Below are 23,962 nucleotides of genomic sequence, written 5' to 3'. Positions count from 1 at the left end.
TTGTGGGCTCTCTGATGTATCAGCCCCATGGAGGGAGCTGGCTAACCACTTGAGATGAGGTGTGTGGCCTGTTCCGGCCATGTCCATAATGGCCTAATGAGTTATCCCTCTTGTATCTGCCGGCTTTTTCACAGATATCCACACAGAAGATTTGCAGTTGTTTTGGTTATCTAACTGGGTTTTATGTCTGAGAGCTCGGTAGGATCTCTGTGCCTTGAGCCCTACATTTTGGGTTGGCAGTGAGTGGCTCTGTGCTGCGGGGCCACAGTGTGCTCACTCCTCGTAGAGTGCTGTGACACTGGTATAGAGGTGGAGAGGAGAGGGAGCAAGCAGGTTTTCTCTGACATCAAAGTTTATTTACCTGATAATGTGAAAAGGATGTTACAGCACTATGTCAGCTGTATGCTCTGTTGCCTCTGTCATGGTGGATTTTTAGAACTGATTACAAGTCAGTGATCTTTGTGTCTCACCTACTGAAAAGTTTGGCCTTACAATTATGTTTGCCGTCTGGGCAGCTCTGTTTATGCAGGTTAATTTACAAAACAGTTATGGGTTCTTCTAGGAGTTCTTTGGCTTTAGAGACCTAAGAAAAATAATAAAAACACTTTTCCTTCCCCACAATCCTATTACCTTAATAGAAAAGGATCAATCCTATGATGTATCCCTTTAGAACAGCAATACTATGACAGCTATGAATATACTTCATAAAACACGATTTTATTTGAATATTGGTATGTTCCACTTTCTTGAAAAGAAGAATAAACTCGCAAAATACTGGAAGCCAGAAGATTACTTGAGAACTGACAGGGCCTGAGGTGTTCAGTAGTATCTCATACAGTATCATACAAGTGGTTTTTCCTACGCTCGCAGTTAGAAGCTATAATGCTGTAAGTAGTCTAAGGTGTTCCTTAAACTTTAGTTATTGTGATGATTTTTCATATTATTTATGTTGGTGTCATTTTAAAGAGGATGTTTAATAACTATGGCCTGATTCTCCCATCATTTGCTTTGATACTTACAATTAAGAAATTTTTAAAATTAATTCTGATTCATATAAAATATTTGAAATGAGTATTAAATACATAGATATATCAAAGAGTTCTATACTCTTAGTCTTAGGTTCCTCTAACAATGCTGCTGTATATTCTATGATGCTTTCTGATGAGTGACAGTAAAATGTTTGCAATTCGAATTTAGCTCTTGAGTTTGAACACATGAAGTGTTTGAATGTATCTCAGCTAAATGCATATGTATTTTTAAACTCTGTCACTGTTAGCATTTTTCTTATGATATTTATGAAAAGGGCAAATAATTGCATCTCAGCTTCATTTCTAATTATTAGATTTTTAATTTTGGCTTTTCAGAGATTAAAATCAGTCTGTCTTCCCTAAGTAATATAAATAGCCTTCCAATCTGAACATCATCTTCAACGTACAGATTCACAGTAATATCATTTTCATTATAAGAGCGGAGCTGTGCTAAAGTAGTCCTTCTGCATGGTGTATCTAGTGATGTGGGATTTTAATCCAACTATTGTTTCCTTTTAAGGACTGATACTTGGGTATTTTAAAAAAGATATGAGAGGGAGCGGGTCAAAAATACTGGTTTAATCACCCAAAAATCACACAGAGCCATACTCATTTCAGTAAGACCCTAACTGGAAAGTTTTTTTTCAGGTGTTAGATGGGATTTTTGCTCAGGAAGAGAGAATCACCCAGCAAATGTAGCAGGGAGCTGCACAGTGGTGATGCTCCATGTGAAGGATGAGGTCTCACTTCATGTCCTGCACCTTGGTCAAGTGGACCAGAGCTGCAGCCAGCAAAGGTCCCAGATCCCAGGCTGTGTATTGGCTGTTACAAGATCATCTCTCTGTACTCTACACTTAGTGTGTATGAACCCTAAAAACACATTTGGTGTCTGTTACTGAATAGGAACAAGTGATAGTATCAGGCCATCCTGTTTGCATGACATGATTGGTATCTGGTATATTCCAAAGTAAATGCTTTAGGTGCTGCATTTTGGGTAGTACAGGAAGTCTGTGGCACCTGTGCTTGTTATTTACGCCAGGATTTAGATGTTCCACCCGTAGCTTGGATAAGTAATTATTCTGAACTTACTTTCTCTTTTTTTTTCTTTTTCTTTATTTTTTTCTTCCTCTGTTTTTATCTGCCTGTTTTCTAGTTTGCTAACAGAAAAAATGGGACTTTTTCTCTAGTGGCCTTATTTGGTATTTTGCATGCACTTGACTTGAAAAACTCGCTACTGCAATTTGTGGCAAAGAGATCAGCTCTTGGAGAAAGCAGCCGCTGCTGATCTCATCAACAGAAGAACTGTATGGAATTTTGTTCTAGAGCAATCATTCTTCCCGCTGTTCTGTAGGCAGGATCATCCCACAGTTAAGCAACAGAACCTAGGGCAAGGACGTGTGGGTTCTGCTTTGGTGCTGTTCCCTGGCTGTGAGCAAACTGCTCTGTTCCTCCGTGCATTGATTTGGAAGTGCTTGCAGGGCCGTGATTTCGGTGGATAGTTTTGTGACCCAGATCCAGCAGCATAAAGAAGCGTTGTTAATATCAGTACTGTCATTTGATATTAAAAATGCAAAAGCACCTTGCTCATGCTGATTTGTTTATTGTAGTGATAAACAATGGCACAAGTTAAGATGCAGACGACAGCAAACCTGTCCGGCCCTCCCATGTCCCCCATGGTGCTACCCCTGCCAGTTACAGCCGCAAACACGCTGGGCCTGCCTGCCGCCATGAATGGATCCATTCCGGAATCGGCTGCCAGCTGCAGCAGTCCCACTGCTGGCCTTGCAGACCCTGCACCCGCCAGCAACCCACCAGGTAAGGTGGCCCAAGCACATTCTGTGCATTGTTCAAGGGAGTCTTTTTGTTCACTTGTTAATGAAAAAGAAAAGTAAAAAAAAAAAAAAGTGAGGACTTAAGGAGGATAAAAGTAAAGAAAGAAGATTCTGTAGAAAAATATTTTGTCTGAATTGACTGTTCACTAAGTTATATTTCTTTAACTGAGCCAGTTTTACAGTGAAGTGCTGGTTAATAATATAAAAGCTCAGAAAAGAACATGTCTATTTTGTCACATTCTGAGTATCTTTTACAGAGAAGTTTTAGTTGCGCAGGAAAGTCTCCAAGTGTATTTCTCTTCCCTAGAACAGAATGTCTTCAGACTGCTTGGCAGTATTCGGTGTTTCCTTTGTAGCCTAATAAGTGCAGTAGTTCCTATGCTGAACTGGGTATAAAATACAGAAATGTTATCGTAAAAAGTTAAGTGAGCAGGGAAAGCATGTACTAAGGCTAAATAAAAGTAATTTGAAAAAAGAAAAAGAAGGCTAAAAAACGCTAAGGCAGAGTACATGAAGTGAGTAGCCTAAGGAAAGTAGAACAAAATCCTGAAATGGAGTATGGAAAGATGTTTCGTAGTGGTCTGAGAGTGAGAATTGGGAAGAAAGAGAGACCATAGTGTTTCATCTGTGTTTATCTTGCAACCTTCAAAGTGTTGAGGCATTTTTCTGAGAGCACAGTCGATTCGTATAACTAGTTACATTCCTGAGAATGAGCTTTGATATAGAAAATATAGCATATATTTATGCCCATCTCCTCTGTCATCTTTTATAGAGACGTTTTGAAAATATATTTTTAAATTCGCATGTATTCAGAATGATCATTACGTAATGCATATGTAAAAGGTATTTAAACATTGAATTTAGCATATTTGCAAAAAATAATTTTTAGCCAAAGTATTTTCTTTTTTTTTTTTTTAAACATACTACTGCTTTTGCAATGTTTGCAAAGTTGTGAAGAGTACATTTCTACGCAAAAGCTTCACAGACTCTTTGCTTGCAGCTCCTCTACAAGATAACATGGCAAACCCCAAAGAGAAAACTCCAATGTGTCTGGTAAATGAGTTAGCCCGTTTCAATAGAATTCAACCCCAGTATAAGCTTCTGAATGAAAGAGGGCCTGCTCATGCCAAGGTAAGCTCAGACTTCCAGGTTATAAGCCAAATTTTGAATGTTGAACAAATTGCGTCATGACCTTGACAAGCGCGATTGTCAGACACAGCTATGTTTCTAGTGTAAAGGGTTTCTTACATTTCTTTATTTTGCTTTATTATTTTCAATTTCAGAAAGTATGTCTGTGTTTCCTTTGGAGCCCTGGCTTCTACTTTTGAGTTTATTGTAGGTCTCTGTAAAGACCTCCTGAGGTTCATTCCAGAGTATCACCACCTTTTCTGTATCATTTTGGAGTGTGTGCTTTTTAGATGTGTGAATCCTTCTCCCCAGTTGGCATGCCTCTGATAATTAACTGAATTTATTTCAGGGTAGCGTAGGCTGCTCTGAAGCTAATCACTGCCATTTTTAAAGTGCTTGTTTGTATGATTCTGTGTCCATGAAGTACACTGATCCTATGTCTTTGGATCTTGCCTTATAGGGAACAAACTTTATTATTGTTCTTTCCTTTAAATTCTGTGCAACCTTAAGATTTGTAGTGATAACAAGACTCCTAATATGATTGTAGCATTCAAGTTTATAGTGAGCTGGCAGTTAGTTCCTGTCATTTCTCATGTTGATTTGGATATCCATCTTCATTTTGTAAGTAGAAATTAGGATGCTTTCAGGTGACAGGGAACACAGAGGGATAGTCTCATAGTAATCATTTTCAAATGATCTTGAATATCCTCCCTCATTAGGTGCACTCTAGGGGAGGAGAAAGATCCCTGATAAAGTCAAAGACAGAAAATGACATAATTAATAGCTGCTTTGTACCCAACTGCTGTTGTGCATGCTGCATGCAGGTGGAAGTGATATCACCAGGTACAGGGCTGGTGAGAATTGGCTGGCTTTCAGGATCACTCGTCAGAGATGGGAATTGAGGTTCTCATCCTCTCCCTGAAAGCATTCGGCATCAGGTGATTCACGAGTTGGTTGGGTGTAGGTTGTGACATATTAAATCTGTTGTGCTTTCTATAACTTTTCCCTGTGGTATTGCGTGTTTGTTTTGTTTTTGTTTTCCATGACTGCAATTTAAGTGCTTCACTCATGCAAAAAGGTGTGGTTTGGGGGTTGGAACTTGATGATCCTTGGGGTCCCTTCCAACCCAGGCCATTCTATGATTCTACAGTTATATTATTCTGTGATATGAGTTGTATTACATTTGTATTATAGCTTAACTTTTAGCAGGATAAGATACGATTCAGATATATTCATTGCTATTTTCCAAGGAACTAGAATCATTGGAATTGAGCCTGTGTTAGCTGCACTTTTGAAAGACAGATTTTCCATGAGTTTCTTAGTTTTTCAGTTTTTTGATTCACCTCTCATTATTTTTAATTATCCTCATAGTGATCAAAAACTGTTACGTGCTGTACAGACTGGCTGTTGCTTGGAAGAATGTTAAGTGTAATTTTGTCCTGTGCAGCAAGTGAGACTGGCACAGGAGGAGAGAGAATAAAGAACAAGTGTGATAATGCAGATTGATGTACCTTTAGCCTTTGGAAAGCATAGACGTGGGAATTTTGGCCGTGTTAGCAGTTTTATATAATGTGCTGCTTAGTTTACCTGGTAAAATGTGTGAATCAGAGCTGAGCGTGCTCTAGAAAACATGATCTAAAGGATGTGTTACTGTGCTATATTTAAGGAGTCTCACTTTGCTTTGTTCACACACATGCTATGTTCCTGTCCACTAGTGGTTTTCATGATCTTCAGAGATGTGCTCTATAAGATAACAGCTTCCGCTGTGATCATGGTAAATTTTTACATCCTTTTTTCTGCTTGTCTTTGGAAAGTAAGTTTTGACGAGGATGAAATGGGATGCTAGAAACTATGAAGCTGTGAGAGAGTGATACTTCCTAACAGTCTGGTTAGAATAGCTGGGGGTCTCCCCTCCTTCTGAAAAATCAGAAGCTCTTTATTAGCATTAAGTATGTCTTCAGGTGTATTTGTCAGACGGATGATCCTTTCTTGTGTACTTCTATGTCAGTGGAATCCCAGGAGACAAACTTAAAAGAAAGAAAGACCAAAGAAATTAGAGAGCAGTACAGAGATGAGGGCAAAGTGTTGGGGAACATAGCACTTCAAGAGGCTGGGGAAGAGGAGAGAATTTGGCATGCAGAAAACGTGAGCATGCTCAATTTTAAACAGAACATATACATATCATTCAGAAGATAGATGCCATCTGGTATCTTAAATGTGCTTTGCGATTTACCTTCACAATCTGCACAGGCATAGATACTGCTTGGAATAATCATTTATCATAGATTTTGAAATTTATATAGTTCTATCAGCCACCAGTTTCTGAACTGTGATTTTTTTTATAGCTCCTATCTTCACTATAGAATCCATATTATAGAGCTATAGCTTCATTCAAAAAAGAGAATACTTTTTTTCCTTTCCTACCTTGTATCATTGCACATATCTGAGTTGTGATTCTGCCTTTGCAATACACAGGTTATGCAAGAAATCCTTTCATTGTGTACAAATATTTTGGCCAAATAATATGATGCATTGAAGAGTGTGCAGTCATTTCTATCCAGATTATATATCCATTTATATTCAAATTTATTTCAAAATTACATGGTTTTAGTAGCATTCTTTACCTGTTATCAACAGGTGGAAGTGACTGAGAGTTAAAATGTGTGTAGAAATGGGGTCTTAACTGACCCATATATAGTCTTCCAAGAAGAAATAACCAGTTTGCACAGTTATTATTATTTGGTTTAAAGAGCATTCCCTTCTTTTATGATGTTGCTATTTCACTTTGCCATCTGAAACACCAAATGTTGTCCTCTGTTAAGGACCCACTGATCTCTGTAAGAATCAGACGTGTTATCTGAGAGTTTAATATAATGTAAAGAGGTGACATATTCTCTTCGTTCTCATAGGTTTTTTTGATGTATTCTGCAGTGATAATCTTGCCAGTGTTCACTTGTTCTTTGTCTTGAAGATGTTCACAGTGCAGCTGACTCTTGGAGAACAGACATGGGAAGCTGAAGGAAGCAGTATTAAAAAGGCCCAGCATGCTGCTGCTAGCAAAGCTTTGAATGAAACTACCCTTCCCAAACCAACTCCTAGACCACCCAAAAATAACGTTAACAATAATCCAGGTATGACGTTTTCCTCTGCATAATAAATCTTGTTGAAATGTTGGAATATTATACCACTGATTAGTAAGTTGAATAAGGTATAGGTTAAGTTGGCGGATGAGAATCAACCTAGTTCTTTTACGGCAAGATTAATTAAGAACCTCTGGTGAGTTTGCACAGGAGAGTTTTTAATGAACAGACTAAAACAATTGAATGTAAGTGAATTTGTTTACATAAGGTTCAACTGTATACAAAGTGATTGTATGTGATCAGCAGTAAACAGAGAAGGTAGGAACAAATTGACCAATATTACAATAGCAAAGGCTTTTTTTTTGTTTTTAAAGGATTATTTTAGCTATTTTTCCAATGGAAGAGCAAAATTTTACCAAGTCTAATCCTGTGAAATTATATCTGTGGTGTAAATGTAAGCTCAAGTTTTGTCATGGGTATTTTTTTTGAGAGTTATTTTCAGTTTCTGGCATCATGCATTTTCCTTCTTAGCAACTTGTACTATTAAAAAGCCTTAAAAAGCTTTAGAAGTTGTTTGAACAATTAAAAGAACATACATTTCTGTCTTGCATCCTTCACGCTGAAGTGTTACCTGTAAGTTGCCTTCTATACATGTAGCACTTTTTGAGTGGCTGACATCTCAGCCACATGATCAGTAATCTGTTCTGTCTCATTCAAGAAAGTTAGTAAAAAAAACTATTCTTAACTTTATTTCACACTAATATAAAAGAAGTAATAGTGAGGAAAAACCAGAATCTTCCTTTCTTGCTTGCTTTTCTTTCTTTACACTCCTCTTTTTCCCTTCTTCAGTTTTTATGTCTGTTTAGGCCCACTCCTCCTTTAAAGAAAGTTCTTTCAGACACTTTCTTCAAGTGGAGTCATTTTGCAGTTAATCTTCTCTGGGCTGTGAGAAACCAGGTCTAGCTTTCCTTTAGAGCTTAGGAGTATTATCCTGAGCATTAGACATTAAGGATTGTTCACAAGTGATGCGATAGTATTCTCCTGCTCCTTTGGAGATCAGTGCATTGCTTCTCCAGAGCACTGGTTTACTCCTGTGTCATTCACAGTCAGGGTGTTTTTAGCTGTTTAGAAAGCAGGTGTACAGATCTCTGTAAAAACAGATCCTGAGATTTGATTCTTGGCATTGCACAGTATCACTTACCGTCTAGATTTTTTTTTGGCTTTTAGCATATTTGTAAAGGGAAAATCTGCTAATAAAAGAAATAGGCATTAAAAGAATTTATTAAAAACTGTATCATCTAACACTGTATTTTAAGAACAGTGTATTATATATACAGAAGAGAAGGCTCCGAGGTGACCTGATAGCGGCCTTTCAGTATCTAAAGGGTAGCTACAGGAAAGAAGGGGACAGACTCTTTAGCAGGGTCTGTGGTGATAGAACAAGGGGAAATGGCTTCCTCCTCAGGGAGGGTAGATTTAGATTGGATATAAGGAAAAAGTCTTTTACAGTGAGGGTGGTGAGGCACTGGAACAGGTTGCCCAGTGATGTGGTTGATGCCGAATCCCTGGAGACTTTCAAGGCGAAGCTGGATCAGGCCCTGGGCAGCCTGATCTAGCTGTGGTGTCCCTGTTCATTGCAGGGGAGTTGGACTAGATGGCCTTTAAGTGTCCCTTCCAACTCTAAGGATTCTGTGATTCTGTGATTCTATGATCTTCTTGTCAAAATGATATTTTTGCATTTTCATTATGTAGCCGGATTCATAGTCATTACTTGCTTTGGAAAATACCAAAATTATAACTGGTACAATTTTCTGAATAAATACTGCATAAAAACATTGATCATTTGGTACATAAAACCTTAGTGGCAGTCTGGCACTTTCATTACAACTATTTTAAGGCAAGATTTAGTTGTAATTGTTGTAACAATATTTTGAGGAAATGCTAACTCCTTTTCATTGTATATTGAGCTCCTTCAGGGTTTTGTTACAACAGGAAATGGGGAATAGGGTAGCTGAAGGTATTATTTAAACAAAGTGTATTTGGATGAAGCTACAGTGTGGCTTCATGTTTGGCATTGATGCAAGTGGGCAAGTGGTGGTGGTTTTCTGTTTCTGTGTTCTGTCACCAGTAGATGGCTGCAGTGGCACTCATGTTCAGTAGTTCCAGTTTGTTAGATCATTCCTGTTAGATCCTTCATTTTTAGTCCTCTTGGGGTTTTAAGTCTTACAGAGGAAACATTTTTTTCTAGCTTCTGCCATAACATTACCAAATGACTACGGTAATGTATATTACTGCTTGTTTGTATCAATGCCTCTTTACTTGATTTGTGATTTTATTTAGCGGCATTCAGTGTGAAGAAACATTACTCTTTTATTTTTATAATTTCAGAAGGTCTTATATTTTATTTTAAGTACTTTGCAAAAATGAATAACTAGCTTGATTATTATACTGGTTTTCTCTTTCATCTATGAAGATTAATCTACTGGAACTGCATAAAGTTTTCAATGTCCTCTTTTGTTGCTTTTGATTTAATTGGCATCTATATTCCCATCCTGTAGAGGCAGCAAAATATCATTGTAGCAACTTAGTTTTTAATTTAAGAGCAACAAATAGCTTCGGAGTTTATTACCGCTCTCTTGTTGCTCATCTCCGTCCTGCATGTGTGTTTTGCACCATTAGTGGTTTAAGTGCCTTATGTGTACTCTTTTTGTTTTTTTCCTCAGGCAGTATAACTCCAACAGTGGAGCTGAACGGTCTGGCTATGAAAAGAGGAGAGCCTGCCATCTACAGGCCATTAGATCCAAAGCCAATCCCCAATTATAGAGCAAATTATAATTTTCGGGGCATGTACAATCAGAGGTTTGTACTTCTTCTATTATTTGATCTTTTTTTTCCCTGTTCTTTATTAATGTGTCTTAAATCTTTAGAAACTTCATAGAGTATTTCAGAGTAAAATAAAAGTAAGATTTTACTAAGGAGAGTCTGCGCTGCCTCATTTAGAAACACACAGTCTCCTTTTTAAAGAAGACAGGCACCCAAAGCTTGAAAAAAAAGGAACAAAGTTACGTAAAACAATTGTTTCTATTGTTTTAATGTGCAAACTGGAGTTATGGTCTCCAGCCATGGCAGTAAGGATGCAGAGCATTGACCTCAGAAGGAGGTTTTCTTTTTTTTTTTTTTAAATTGATATTACATGTCATGTTATTGGGATCTTTAGCACTACAAGTGAAACAGTCTTTTCTGAGAAATTGGTTATAAAATTAGGAGGACTGTGTTTTGAAAGTTAGCTTGAAATCACCCTCAGGTTTCCAAATTTTTACCATTCTGCAATTGCCAGCTATCTCAATTCCTTAATCTTCAGTATTTGGTGAGTTAAAATCCTGTATTTCACAGTTTAGAAGCCTATATTTGAAGACCTCCATTGATCTTGTAATTACAGTAGTAACTTGGAATAATCTTTGAGAAGACAGTATTCCAAATTTTGCTTTTAAACTATCACATTTGTAAAGATTAAAATATGACAGAAAACTTAAATGTGAGGGGCAATTTTCTTAAACGGCTGTCAAAATATCATCTTCTTGAAAATTTTATGCATTTTTGAAATATCTTCACGTTGGTATTTGATTTTAGTAGAGATAGAAAAACTGTTCTAGTTCAGCCTGAATAAAATGCAATTTGTATTAAATGCAACTGTTTGCAAGAAACTTCAGGTAATATGTGTGCTTTTTGCAACCCTGAGGGCTATTTCTCTGGGATTTCTTCTTCTTCTCCCTTTTTTTTTCTTTCTTACCCAGAAGAACTGTATTTCATTGGCTCTTTCGGAATTAGGCTAAAACTCTGAAAGTGATGTGATAAATATTCCAACAGAATATTTTTGCAGTGAAATATGTTATCTTTCTGGTAAGGGGTTTACTTAATGGATTCCCTAATAATTTTATACACCTCATAATTATCAAAAAGACTGCGACTACGATTGCTGGAGAAGTGGTTTTGCTCAATTTACTCTTGTTTGAAGCTGAATTTATAGCAATGTTTAAAATTTAGGCCGTTTGAAATGAAAATGCAAGATGAAAAAAACAAACTGGAAGAAAACTGTTTCATTATTCTACAGAGCAGTGTTGGATTATTATGTTACTTGTGTTTTATTTCTTGTTGCTGCTGACTAGAGTCTCCACTCACATAAGTGATGGTTTAAGTAGCTGGATATGGGGCTTGAAATGAGCTTTGCTGATAGCCAGAAATCTTAGATTTATTTTAATTGCTTTTATAATGGCATTATTTTGACTACCAGATAAAAAGGCTAGGATGGAAAAAGTGTAAGTTAGTAAGAAACATAAAACAGAGGATTCTCAGAGGAGGATTCTCAGAGGATTAGAATCTCAACTTAGTTGCTGAAATATATTTATGGAAACAGAACCCCAAGTTAGCAGGTGCTAACTTTAAAGATTTTTTTTTTTCTTTACCGGGGAAATGAGTAGCACGTCTAGTGCAGTCTCTAAGTTTACTTCTTTCTTGAACTTTGTTCCAGTGTTAGTGTACAAATGGTACATAACATTACTTTTAAAGATTCATTAGGTAGCAAGTGTATTTGATTTTTTGATCACAAAACAAATAGGTGGGATGGGACAGAGGCCAGAATCTCCACTTCTCTGCTCCACTCTGCTTAGCTGAGTGCAGTAGGCTGCCTAGGATGGTTAATAATATGATGGGTGTAAATTAATAAGTAACTAAAGTAAATAAGTAGTAAATAACTATAGCTGCCTGTCTGCATGTGTGCACACGCACTGACACACCTCCTGTGCATGCATTTGCACATGCAGTAATACCAGCGGAAGGAAGAGTAGTGCCATATAATAATGTCTAGGGACTTTTTCCGTGTCAGAAATAATTGTTTGTCACCTTGTTTTGCATTGGAAGGTGCTGGTTCATTATGATCCCATAAGAAAAGCACTTAGACTCTATAAGGTGTCATTTGAATGCTTTTTATTAGAGATAACACTATAAAAGAATAGCATAGATAATCTTATGCTCTTTAGATGCCGGGTACCCCAAGTGATGTAGCATGAAACAGGTCTCCGACTCATGTGCAGCACATCATGAAGACCTCACACAGCACAGACTCCTCTTTTTGGCATTCAAGCTGTTATAGGATTTCCTCACAGGGAGACAACTGTGTCATTTCTATAATCAAAACAAAAACATCACGATGGTGAGAAATTCTTGCTGAACTGCTAAATAAGGGCAAGGCCATGCAGGTGCTGAGGGGGAGATGCCTGCAGGCTCCTCTCCTGCAGCCAGGCCTATGTGGCACTGCACAGGGCTGGAGGCAGCCAGGGCACTGGATTAGTGGTGCTGTGCATCACAGGCACCTCAGTATGCAGGTGCTTTCCCATCGCACCTCCTGACCTACTTCTAGTTCTCCTGCAAGAGTAAGTGAAGCTCCAAATGTCAAGCATATGCCATACAGTACTATATTATTTTCCTTTCAGGTGAGATTGACATTTATTACATTCCGAAATAGCTTACTGCTGTCGTGTATTTGGCATTTGTACGTTTATTCATTTTTAGCAGTGGAGTGGTGGAATAGACATGCTGGACTTCCCAGCTGAATGGACCCAACATAGCGTTGAAAAATAAGATTTGAAAAATAGCGTAGGTGAAGTACTGCACTCAGTATTTTTCATTTTTATCAATTTCTGACTCTAGATTGAGGAAATAGATGTGTTATTAAAAGAGATAGTAAGTATGCAGAAAAGTTGGAAGACATTTTGTTTTTTTATATTGTAACTAAATTCCCTTCACTCATCTCCATTTTAAAAAATGTGCTTTTCAAGTAGGTGAAGATTCAGATTAAGATTAGGAGATTGTTTTGGGGTAGTTTGATTCTGGCAAGATGAATGACTTGAGGGAGAAAGAGTAAAGAACTGAGTTCATCTCAGGACATATCTTTAGACTGGTTATACCTAGTGTTTCAAGTGGCACAAAAGATCATAGAATCATAGAATGGCTTGGGTTGGAAGGGACCTCAAGGATCATCAAGCTCCAACCCCCCTGCCACAGGCAGGGTTGCCAACCTCCATGTCTATTACTAGGCCAGGCCACCCAGGGTCCCATCCAACCTGGCCTTGAACACCTCCAGGGACAGGGCATCCACAGTCTCTCTGGGCAGCCTGTTCCAGCACCTCACCACTCTCTCTGTGAAGAACTTCGCCCTCACATCCAATCTAAACCTTCCTTCCCTCAACTTAAAACCATTTCCCCTTGTCCTGGCATTACCTACCCTTGTAAACAGTTGACTCCCCTTCTGTTTGTAGATTTCCTTTAGGTACTGGAAGGCTGCAGTAAGGTCAACCCTCAGCCTTCTCTTCTCCAGGCTGAACAAGCCCATCTCCCTCAGCCTATCTTCATAGGAGAGGTGCTCCAGCCCTCTGATCATCTTTGTGGCCTCCTCTGGACCCTCTCTAACAGCTCCCTGTCTTTCTTCTTGTACTGGGGGCCCCAGACCTAGACGCAGTACTCCAGATGGGGCCTCACAAAGGCAAAGTAGAGAGGGAGAATCTCCTTCTTGTCCCTGCTGGCCACCCCTCTTCTGATGGAGCCCAGGATACCATTTGCTTTCTGAGCTGCTGGCTCATGTTAAGTTTTTCCTTCACCAGAACCCCCACGTCCTTCTTTGCTGGGCTACTCTGAAGGATTGCTCCTCCCAGTCTGTATATGTGCCTGGGATTCCTCCCGCCCAAATGCAAAACCTTGCACTTTGCTGTGTTGAACCTCGTTAGATTCATCCGGGCCGACCTTTCGAGTCTGTTGAGGTCCCTATGAATGGCATCCCTTCCTTCCATTGTGTCAACTGTACCGCTCAGCTTGGTGTCATTAGCAAACTTGCTGAGTGTGCACTCAATTCCATTACTGATGTAATTGATAAAGAAGTTAAAGAGCACTGGTCTCAAGACAGACCCCTGGGGGACACTGCTCGTTACCAGCCTCCACCCGGTCACAGAACCATTGATCACCACCCTTTGTCTGCGGCCTTTCAACCAATTCCTTATCCACCAGGTGGTCCACCTGTCAAATCCACATCTCTCCAATTTGGAGATAAGGATGTGGTGAGGGACCATGTCAAAGGCCTTGCACAAGTCCAGGTAAATTACATTGGTCGCCCCATCCCTAGCAGATGAGTTACTCCTTGACTAACATCTGCCCTTAAACACCTTCTCACCTCGTCAACAAGGCCTTGTGCTGTCACCAGAGGGGGCCAGGAATGAGTTTGCAAGCTAAGGTTGATTTAAACTTGTGAAGAACTACACTTGCTCATGCAGTAGGGCATATGGATATAGGCAGTGGGTGTATAAAGCATAGAGGATATTCAAACAGGTTTACGCATAGAGTGTAATGATGCAATTGTAAGGTCCACAGCCAGTGACATAAGATGATGCTAAATATGGAAGTTAATTGAATGGAAGAAAGGAAAACAAACAAATGAGAGGAGAGAAAAAATGGAAAGCAGAAACTTTTCCCAGCGGCCAGCTTGAGAGGGAAAAGTGATGAGACCTCCTATGTGAACATCCTCTTCTGGGCATCATTTTTTGTGCAGCTTGTTCTCCCCATATTCCCACAGTTCTCCTGTGGTTTTCAGGAGGACTTGCTGACACTCTCTGTTGGTTGTTACTGCTCATGGTGCTGGTGGTGCTGTGTCAGGGCAGGTGTTGAATGCTCGCTGCTTACTGAACTTTGTGTGTGCATGGTACCAGGCTCAGTAATGTATACCAGAAGTTACTGCCAAGGAGAGAGGACAGATGAGAGAAGGACTTGAAGGTACCAACCTGACTTTTCACTCAAAGGTGGTGCATGTAGTGCTCGCTGGGGTAGCAGCACTGGGCCATTGTCATTATGCTGCATCTTGACCTGAGCTGATAGTTGTATACTGCTGTGTTGGATCACGTGAATGCATCAGCTTCAGTCTCCAGTAGATTAAGTATCTGTATACTGAAGTTCATACTAGGTTGAGATAAGTAGAGATAAGACCTTCAGATCTTTTTCATCTCACTCATAGCATTGAGTTCTCTCCAGATTATCTTTATTCCAGTAGAATCTATGCATGTTTGGTACTAGGAAGCTCAATGGCCTCTGAGAGAGTGAGCTTTTAAAAAAGGTTCTCAACCCTGAATCCAGCCGTGTTAGACAATATTTTTTAGTTAACAAAGGGCTCAATTCCACTGAATTATAATGCAAAGGAAAGAAACTTTATATCACTCAAAATTAACCAGGTGAATACACCTAAAATCTACCTTTTTTAAGCCTCACAGTTCTGAGCAATTTTGCAATAAAGGCATGTGAGGACCTTTTGGTTCAAACAATATGCATTACAGAAAAGCTAATAATGGTGAACATTGCATTTTGAATGTTTTTTTTTTTAATCTAAAAACTTTACAAACTGACTCTAGAGAAGTAAGTACTAATGCTTTCATGCGACTCATTTAGGTTGCATCTTGTGAATTTGTCAGTGCATCATTTGGTACCATTCAGGAGAACTGGCAAGCTGCTCAGGAGAGGCTGAATTTTGAAACAGTAAGTCAGATTTGAAAAATATTGGCAGAACTGAGGATGAAACGTGCATACTACTCATATCAATGGCCAACACTAGAACTAGCACTCCCTCACACCCCTAAGTAGGCAGTTGGTTTAAACTAAGTATAAGTTAAAAAAAATATATATCTGTTCAAATTAAAGCAATTAAACAATAAAACAAGATATGAATTCTGACCACATTGTCTTCCAGCTTGCCTTGTTGCACTGATTGCTTGCAATAGGGTACTTTGTCTTCAGTTAGAACTGGAAACTGTCATCCCTGAAGTTTAATGGTCCTGAAGTATTTTCAACTGTAGAATGTCCATAAATGACAGAAAAGAAATGATATCCTACAGACCTACCCAAGCTAAGTGTCTTCAGCCAAGAAATAAAACCACTAGAAACTGAACACCAGCTTTTGATGTTTCAGTATGGAAAGCAGTGTCAAAGAGATCACACAGCTCAACCCTTGTTTTCTGGGAGAATTTGGAATTTATTTGCTTATTGTATAAAATTCCCTAAAATGCGTCTCACCACAATCTAGAGAGCTTGAAAAACCTTAATTTAATAAAAAAAAAGCTTTCAAAATTAAAAACACTTGTGAAGTATAGGAACAAAGTAAAAAACAACAAGCTAAAGGATGGGAATATAATAATTAGAGCAGTTTCTTGTTTGGTTTTAGGGAATTTGTATGGTGTGTTAGTTTCATAAAGCAGATGTCACGCCAAAAGGTAATGTCCCTGGGATAAATAGCAGCTTCTGTGTGCTGTGGCAGTTTCTTCTGCACTGAGCTTTTGTGTTCATTTTGTTTAGGATTACTTCTTCCTGCATATATATTGTACACTACAGACTAAGAAGAAGTCTGTTACCTTTCTCCTTAGTGCACGAAGGAGGAGAACAAAGACTGTTCCTCCTTGTCTTTTTCTTCACAGCCCTGTCATTCTAAGCACATTTCTTTGCTGTTAGCAAACACTTCTTTACAACATCAAACTTGGAGAAATGAGGAGGAAGCATAGTCTTGCCTCTTCTGGAGCCAGCCAAGCTGCCTGGCCATAAGGCACCAGGCATCTCCCTAAGTGTGACTGTGTATCCTTCCTCCTGGGCTGGGGGCTGAGCTGCTGCTTGGGTCTGTTTACTTAAGCTTAGTTGCTCTTGAAAATATCTGTATCAGCCCTATCAATCAGTGTCTTAAATACTGAATAAGTGTTTTAAAAATGTGGTATAGTAAAAAGAAATTGAGGGACCAGTCTGTGGTTGATTCCATCTGTGGACTAATGTTCTACAAATTCAGTCTGATTGAAAAGAAAGTAGTGTGATTATTGGATAAATTACTAAAATTGTCAGATTAGATAAATAGAAGTTTGCATGGTGAAAGAATGGATTAAAAATGAAAAGATTTTTTTCTTCTGTAAATGCTGAGTTAAAGATTAAATATATGCATCAAAGGGAACAGATTAGAAGCTACTGTTACTTGACTTTGAGTCTCCTTAGCAATGCAGTCTAAACCCTCACCCAGCTTTGTGTGTTTCACAAAAGTTACTTAGTGTTACGGAGAAAAAGAAAAATCTACCCAGAAGAACAGCTGCGGATAACGTAAGCCAAATTTTTGAGTAGGCTGCGCTGCAGGATATGATACAAAATCTGTCAAGACTATCTCCAGAAGTACACCTGCAATTATACAACCCACATACCTAACCTACAGAAAGAGGATGAAGCTGAAACTGTGCAGGCCTTTATAAGTCCTGTGCCACCTGAGTGTATTGTAGGAGGAGATGTCTGTTTACAGAGAGCCTTATCCATCTGAGGCTTCTGTTTAGTATTGACCAGATCTGCCAGAAGCTAGGAAAAATTAAAGCTCCGTGGAATAATGTCTTTTCATTAATCCAGGTATGTAATTAGCCTGTTATCTTTTGCTGAATTTCAGTTATTGAAGCTTTTTGCAGCAAGAGTGGATTTTATATGCAGCTCTGTACAAAGCAGTTGTTTTCACAAATATGTATACTGAAGCACCTGAGCGCCCCTAAGTTGCCCAAACATAATGCCATTTGAGGTACTGTAGGGTCTCTGAGATGCCTGTGTCAGACCAGCGGATTTGGCAGAAGACCTAGAGGAGACCATTTTAGAATGGCAGCTGAAGGCCAGGCAAGATATCCTAGGGCTTTTCAATTCACCCTGCGTATCTATGCTTAGTCCAGCGAATGAACTCTTAATAGCAAGGTTCGCTCAGCATGCCATTTTAGATAATCCACCAGGACTCCAGCTATTCATGAGGAACTTCTGGCTTCCATAGAGGAGAGATGTGTCATGTCCTGCAGATATCTTTGGTGCACAACTGCATCCCATATGGTGGAGTGTGCTCGTGTTCAGGCAGCCAGAGGCTAATGCAAGGCTGGGATTCACATCCAAGCTTTGATACCTCAGTAGTGGTACCAGCCTGTGCACTGGAAGGCTGTTGTCCTGTTATTACCAGCAGAAGGCCTACTCAGTGCAGTCATGAGTCTAGAGTGCTATTTGCTGCGCCATAAGCTGTCTACATTTTGTATGGGTCTCTCCAGGGCTTCACTGTAATGGCAACTTAGTTTTCCACACGTTATTAAATATATAAATTTTGATGTCTGAATCTAGACCTGAATCCTACTCTAAGAAGTAATTCTAAGAATGTCGATATGTAATAATTTTATGAATGCTGTAGTGGGAGTCATCGGGCTATGACCATGGAAGGATTGTGAGAAGATAAAGACCTTTCCTCAGAGAGAAAAAGTTCCAGGAGAACAAACTCTTTAGGGATGTATGAAAGAATGAAATCTTTTCTAGTATCTGGGTAATAACAGCTCTAACGAGAGGCAGGCAGACATGTATACTTTCTGCTGAAATGATTTTGATTAACTAAGTCATGTTTTCTCTCAAAAAGCTGTTAGGCTTTTTGTCCTGATTCCGAGGGTGAACAAAACCCTTGCTCATGGAGCAGGTTGGGCAGCATGGGGAGTTTTACCTTGTTACAATCATTGGTTTTTGGTTTAATCCATAAGGTACAACATGTCTCCTTAAAAATGGCCAGAAGGAGTCTGAGGTGCTTTGCCTTGCTTTTCCACTACCTGTTGCAAAGTTTTGTCCTTAAAACTTGTGTTTTGTGGATTAAGAGGTGTAATGATAAAGGTGTTTACTGAGTGACTTTGAGAAAGATCTCTTCTGCATTCCTCACCCCCCTCCTCTCCAGTCTTTTGGACAAGTGAACAAAAACACTATGGGAAGAAATTTGAAAAACTATGTGAGAATAGAAAAAAAGAGTTTGGCTAGAATAGATTTCCCTAATAGTGTAATTTCATTCTGAACAACAGATGTGGATTTCAGAGAGTTAAAGTTTAAGGGAAGAAGTGGTAGTTCTAACAACAACGAAAGTGGTAGTTCAGATCAGCAATTTAATTGTTCAGCTGGAAACATTTGATTTAGACCATTAGATGGCAGCATGAATTTGTGTTTTGGTACAAGAATTTCACAGCAGAAGCACTGTAAAAAGTTGCCTTCTACTATAGCAGAGCTTTTCCTTACTTTAAAATGTCATAATTCCAGTATCAAACAAGTTAAAGTAGGTTTGGTGCATTGTTTTATCATTTTCTTCAAGCTTTCTTCTAATAATAATGATTGAGGCTATAGTGCGACAACTTTAATGTCATTTTCCCTTTGATGTGTAAGTCTATGCATGTAAAAGGTACCAATTTGTTAGCAGGGAAAATTGAAGCATTTCGCGAATCTACAAAAAGACAGCAAGAATTCTGTGTATTTTTACATTTCTCAAGCTTAACCTAAAAACATTTCCTTAAGGATAAGGCTGCAAATTGGTCACCAAGCCCGCAGTCTATTCAGTGTAATGATGCTCTCTGATGATGTGGGCATCGATTCTCTTGAAAGGGACTGAGATTGCCAGCTGATTGTTTATTAACTTTAGTACACTGCCAGTTGAGACACGATACAGAGCAAAATCTTGTACATCAGTGTTATTACCCTGCTGGTGCATCAACGTAACGGTGTAATAATCCACTCGAAGATTTATAAAAGAATTCTTTGTGTTCATCTTCTGCATGCTACATTTCACTTCCCTGGCCTGTTTGTTCCCAGTCATTGCATGCCTCCCACACAGACATATTGTTGTAAGGCAAGCACTGAGTACAGCTGTGCTAGGGTTTTTCTTTGCTAGTATTTGTTTCTAGGAAAGGAAAAGGGAGAAAGTCAGTCCATTTCCTGTTGGTTTAAAACAGCAGAAACATCTGTTTGTCTTAAGATAGTTTTCCCAAAAGAACAGTGGCAAGGGAGCTTGCAGGTGATGAGCTTTGCCATTGCCAGTAGCTATCAGTTTAGACAATAGTGATTAGTATGGTCTGTTAAAGAATAAAAAATAAAAAATTCCTAAATCTGTCAGAAAATGACAGAAGATATTTATTCCTGCAATAAAAATTCTGACAGCTCATGTTTAATTTCTACTATGTTTTAAATCATAAAAAATGCATTGAGTATCTGGGATCAGAAAACCCAGATCCTGCAGTGGAATCTACGGGCTCCATTAAGCTCTTCATGAAAGCTGCTTTTCTGTAGTCGCCTCATCCTGTTACGGTGAAGTTTCACAGTGCTCACAAAATGGTGTTAGGTGATGTGCCTTGACACAGGGAATGGATTTGTTCTGACATATTCATGCTATTGCTGCCATCCACTATGTTAATGGACGCATTTAACCTATCAGGAATCAATAAAATATATATTCTTAAGTGTATTTAGAATCTTACATTGACAGCTGTTAAAAATAGTGTTATGTAGCTTAAAATTGAGCTCACAGGATATAGGGAAAACTTTGTGGATAGTTTTCCCAGTGCATTGTCTCTGCAGTAGAGCATTTATCTGCTTCATACTTCTTTGTGCCTTGAATGTGATATGTAAGGAATAACGTTTTACACCGCTGTATTCTAAACTGTCTTCACTCAAGAGTGGGTAGTTTTGTCAATGACCTGTTGGCCCTATTTACAGGGAAACTCCTGAGCCCTAATACTTTCTTCTCTCTCATTCTCTTTTTTTTTTTTTTTAAACTTTGTTTGATTTCAGGATATTGTGAGCTCCCCAAACCACTTGCTTTCTTGCCCTATCTGTGAAGAGACCTGCCCTTTCCTTTTGTGATCCTTGGCATGCATTGTGATCATTCCTCCTGAGGCTTCCATCTGTGGACAGAGTTTGGGTAGATTTCTTTCTTTGGACTTTCAGACTGCCTCCTATCTCTGCTCTGGAGGAGGTACAGATCCATGCCCTCGAGTGTCAACTGTGACTTTTCTTGTTCTTGCTTAGGCTGAAAAGCATAAGGATGAAATAGAGATCTTCCTCATCTTTACTTAAAGGGTGTCTTTCAACACTGTTCTTCCACTTGAGGGAGTTCTTGTAAACCTGATTCAAATATCTTCAGAGCCAGCATCTTTCCCCAAGATCTGAAGAATTTCTTCCATCTCTAGGCCTTGCAGTTTGCTGGGTGTCCCCCAGTCCTTTCCCTATATCTGATTGTTTAAGGCCAGTTTACGGTCAGGATACCGACAGAAGGCTAGCATTGTTGGTGTGTATGAAAATAAATACTGATTCAGAATGCTCTCCCAGGAGTAGGAATGTTTAGAGCGTATTTCTTTCTTTCCACAGTTAGTTTTTTATTCACGCTTGTCTTTTTTCCTGTGGTTCTACTGAACCGTGAATCTGTAAGACATTAGGCTCAGCAGAAGCAAGGCCAGATGCCCTTCTTTCTTCTTATGGCCTTTCTGCTGTGTCCAGAACCTGAACGCTGATCATCAAATATATTCTCTTCTCTTTGCCTACTTTTCTTGTAATGCCACGGGTCAACTGCTGTTAGAACTCAAATAATAGTTAAAGAGAACATAATAATTTTGCTGAGGGAAGCAAGCAAAAGAAAGTTAGTGGCTAATTTTTACCAGATAACAGTAAGATTTGACTGGCATTGTAATGGAAACAGCACCTCTCCTAGGCCAAGGTCTTTGTCCCATTTGAACTGAAAGTTTTGCCACAGGCTGAGAAAGTATAAAATTTTCTCAAAAAAAGATGCCTTAAGATTCTTTTATGACAGGATTCCTTTACAAATGAGTCTACAATAGAAATTCTCATGAACCAGCACTATAATGTAGTTCCTCTTTACGTCTTTTCTAAAGCAGTGATTTTGGTGGCTGCTTGTTTTCTGTGAAAGAAAGTACAGTTAACATCTTTTCAGAATGCTAATTCCCAGGATCTTCTGAAGATCTGCTTTTCTCTCCAGGACCTTTTTAAAGAAGAATGCCAGTTTAAGTTGGTTATTGTCAAAGAAAGGGCAGCTGAACACGCAGCATCATGTACTTTGGCACCAAGAGTTGTTTGCATGAGTTATTTCACTGAAGTGGAGCTTCATCTCCAGTTGTGATCAAAAGGGAAATCATCTCCAGAAAAACAAACAAACAAAAAACCCCAACCAAACAACAACAGTCTTTCTTAGCTTTGAGTCTCTTTTCTGTGACAAAAGAGGAGAAAATGGAGTCTGACCATCTTAGTGACTTAGATGGAAGTCTGGCATTCATGCCAGTGAAACAGAAGTGACAGTTCTTAACAAGACGGGCAGTAGCAGCTGCGCCTTATTTCTACTCAATAGAAGTAACTCTCTATACTAAATTTGTTTATTAAATTAAAAGTCTGAACAGCCATTTTGGATACACATATGATCAACAGTCTTTGGTATCCCTGTCCTCCAAATCATTTTCATAGTCCCTGCTTCTAAAATACAATTCCACACCAGCTTATAAACATTTCCTACGTTTCCTGCTTTTTAGCAATTCTAGGATCCTGTGTTTTAGTATATTGAGCTAATGGAATCCAACTTTTATTTCTATATTAATATTCTGCATTGAATTGTACTCAGTGGACCAGCTGAGGCAACTCACTGTGCATCAGTGACCACTGGTACTGGACTCTCATTGCAGTCATTTATCGTTTTATTAGCTATGACTGTATATTTCCTTGTTGGTCATTGGTGTAAATCCATTACATCCACTGAAGTTTGAAAAATGGAAGCTTTGGAAGAGAAGTATTATGCCTGCTACTCATTAATATGCTCCCTAGGAAATACTGCACTTTTTATGCTTTTGTGTAAGAAGGAATTGAAGTACTGAAAGAATTCAGCACTCTTCTTTTTGCTCTCTTACCATTTTCCAACTTTCAATCCTTGCTGTAATTGATTAGCAGACCCTTCCCTTTGCATCCCAAGGCTTTGCTTACCTTCCCAATGCTTCCCTTATAAGGTCATCCTTGTTGTTTTCAACTTGTTAATGGGATTTAGTATATGGCAACATAAAAAGTGCTCTGTTCCCCATTGGCCAAGCTCTCTCTTTCTCCATGTTTCATTTCTTTCCAAGTCTGACGGTAAAGGTGGTCAGATTTCTGAACAGAAGCTGTCTGTGGCTGTGATAGTACATTTTTAGAGGACGATGACTGGTAAGCTTTGAGAATGTATGTTCTCAGTTAACTGTGCTCAGCTGCTTAGATGAGGCTTGCTAAGCCATAATTAAGTGTGATTTTTCAATTTGTTCTTAGTGTCAGTCCTTTAATTGCCAACCTTAAAATGATAGGTTAAATTTTGACTCAGGAGAACACAATTTAGTGTCTGTATGTTTGCATTCCTCCAAGTGGGAACAGAATGTACCTCAATATGCACTAGTTATTTCAATTTAACTTAAATTGGATGGGGAGAATTGCTCTTTAAGCTTTCTTGGGCCTTCTTCCTCTATGCACAATGTTAATTAATTTCTGTGAAGACCTAGCCCATAGATGATTTTATTTTTATTCACGTTATATTACCAGTATGATGAATGAATGATATACTTTATTTTCTCATTTTCTAAGTCCACAGGCTGGCAAGTGACATGATTCTTTTTTTAATGTGAATTTCTTATGGAGAAGGAAAATGATATTGTAGTCAGATATGCAACACTGTTTATGTTCTTTTACTGTAATGGGTATTTGGACAGCATTCTCAGTAACCACTCTGCGTGCTTGTAAAGATTAGTGAGTAATACAGTTCATGGGAAATTTTATGAGCTAAAGTAGATAAGAGTTTGAGATGTTTGTCTTCTGGATGTCTGTTCTAACCTCTAAGTATGCAGTGTACATCACAGCTTCATTATGTTTTCTCCTTTATTCTTGTTGTACTTGTTTTTATGTCACAGAAAAGAACATTTTCTTTTTTCTTTTATTTATCTTTTCCTCCCTCCCCAACCTCCATCCCTATTTCAACACTGGCCGCTTGACATTTCGATGCCTTAAA

General features: G+C 38.7%; 1 protein-coding gene across 5 annotated transcripts in view; it reads left to right on the top strand.

Moving 5' to 3' along the window:
• STAU2 (staufen double-stranded RNA binding protein 2) overlaps positions 1-23,962 on the top strand; it is a 165,617-nt gene that overhangs the window by 16,714 nt on the left and 124,941 nt on the right. For all 5 annotated transcript variants that reach the window (XM_021389098.1, XM_021389099.1, XM_021389100.1 and 2 more), the window contains exons 2-5: positions 2,636-2,843; positions 3,861-3,991; positions 6,960-7,119; positions 9,792-9,927. In XM_021389098.1, coding sequence (XP_021244773.1) covers positions 2,645-2,843; positions 3,861-3,991; positions 6,960-7,119; positions 9,792-9,927 — 626 coding nt within the window. In that variant the 5' untranslated portion in view covers positions 2,636-2,644. The remainder of the gene's footprint in view (positions 1-2,635; positions 2,844-3,860; positions 3,992-6,959; positions 7,120-9,791; positions 9,928-23,962) is intronic.

The sequence above is a fragment of the Numida meleagris genome, chromosome 2 (genome assembly GCF_002078875.1).
Source record: "Numida meleagris isolate 19003 breed g44 Domestic line chromosome 2, NumMel1.0, whole genome shotgun sequence".
Classification (NCBI taxonomy): Eukaryota; Metazoa; Chordata; class Aves; order Galliformes; family Numididae; genus Numida; species Numida meleagris.
Note: the sequence above shows the minus strand (reverse complement) of the source record. Positions and strands in the feature narration are given on the sequence as shown.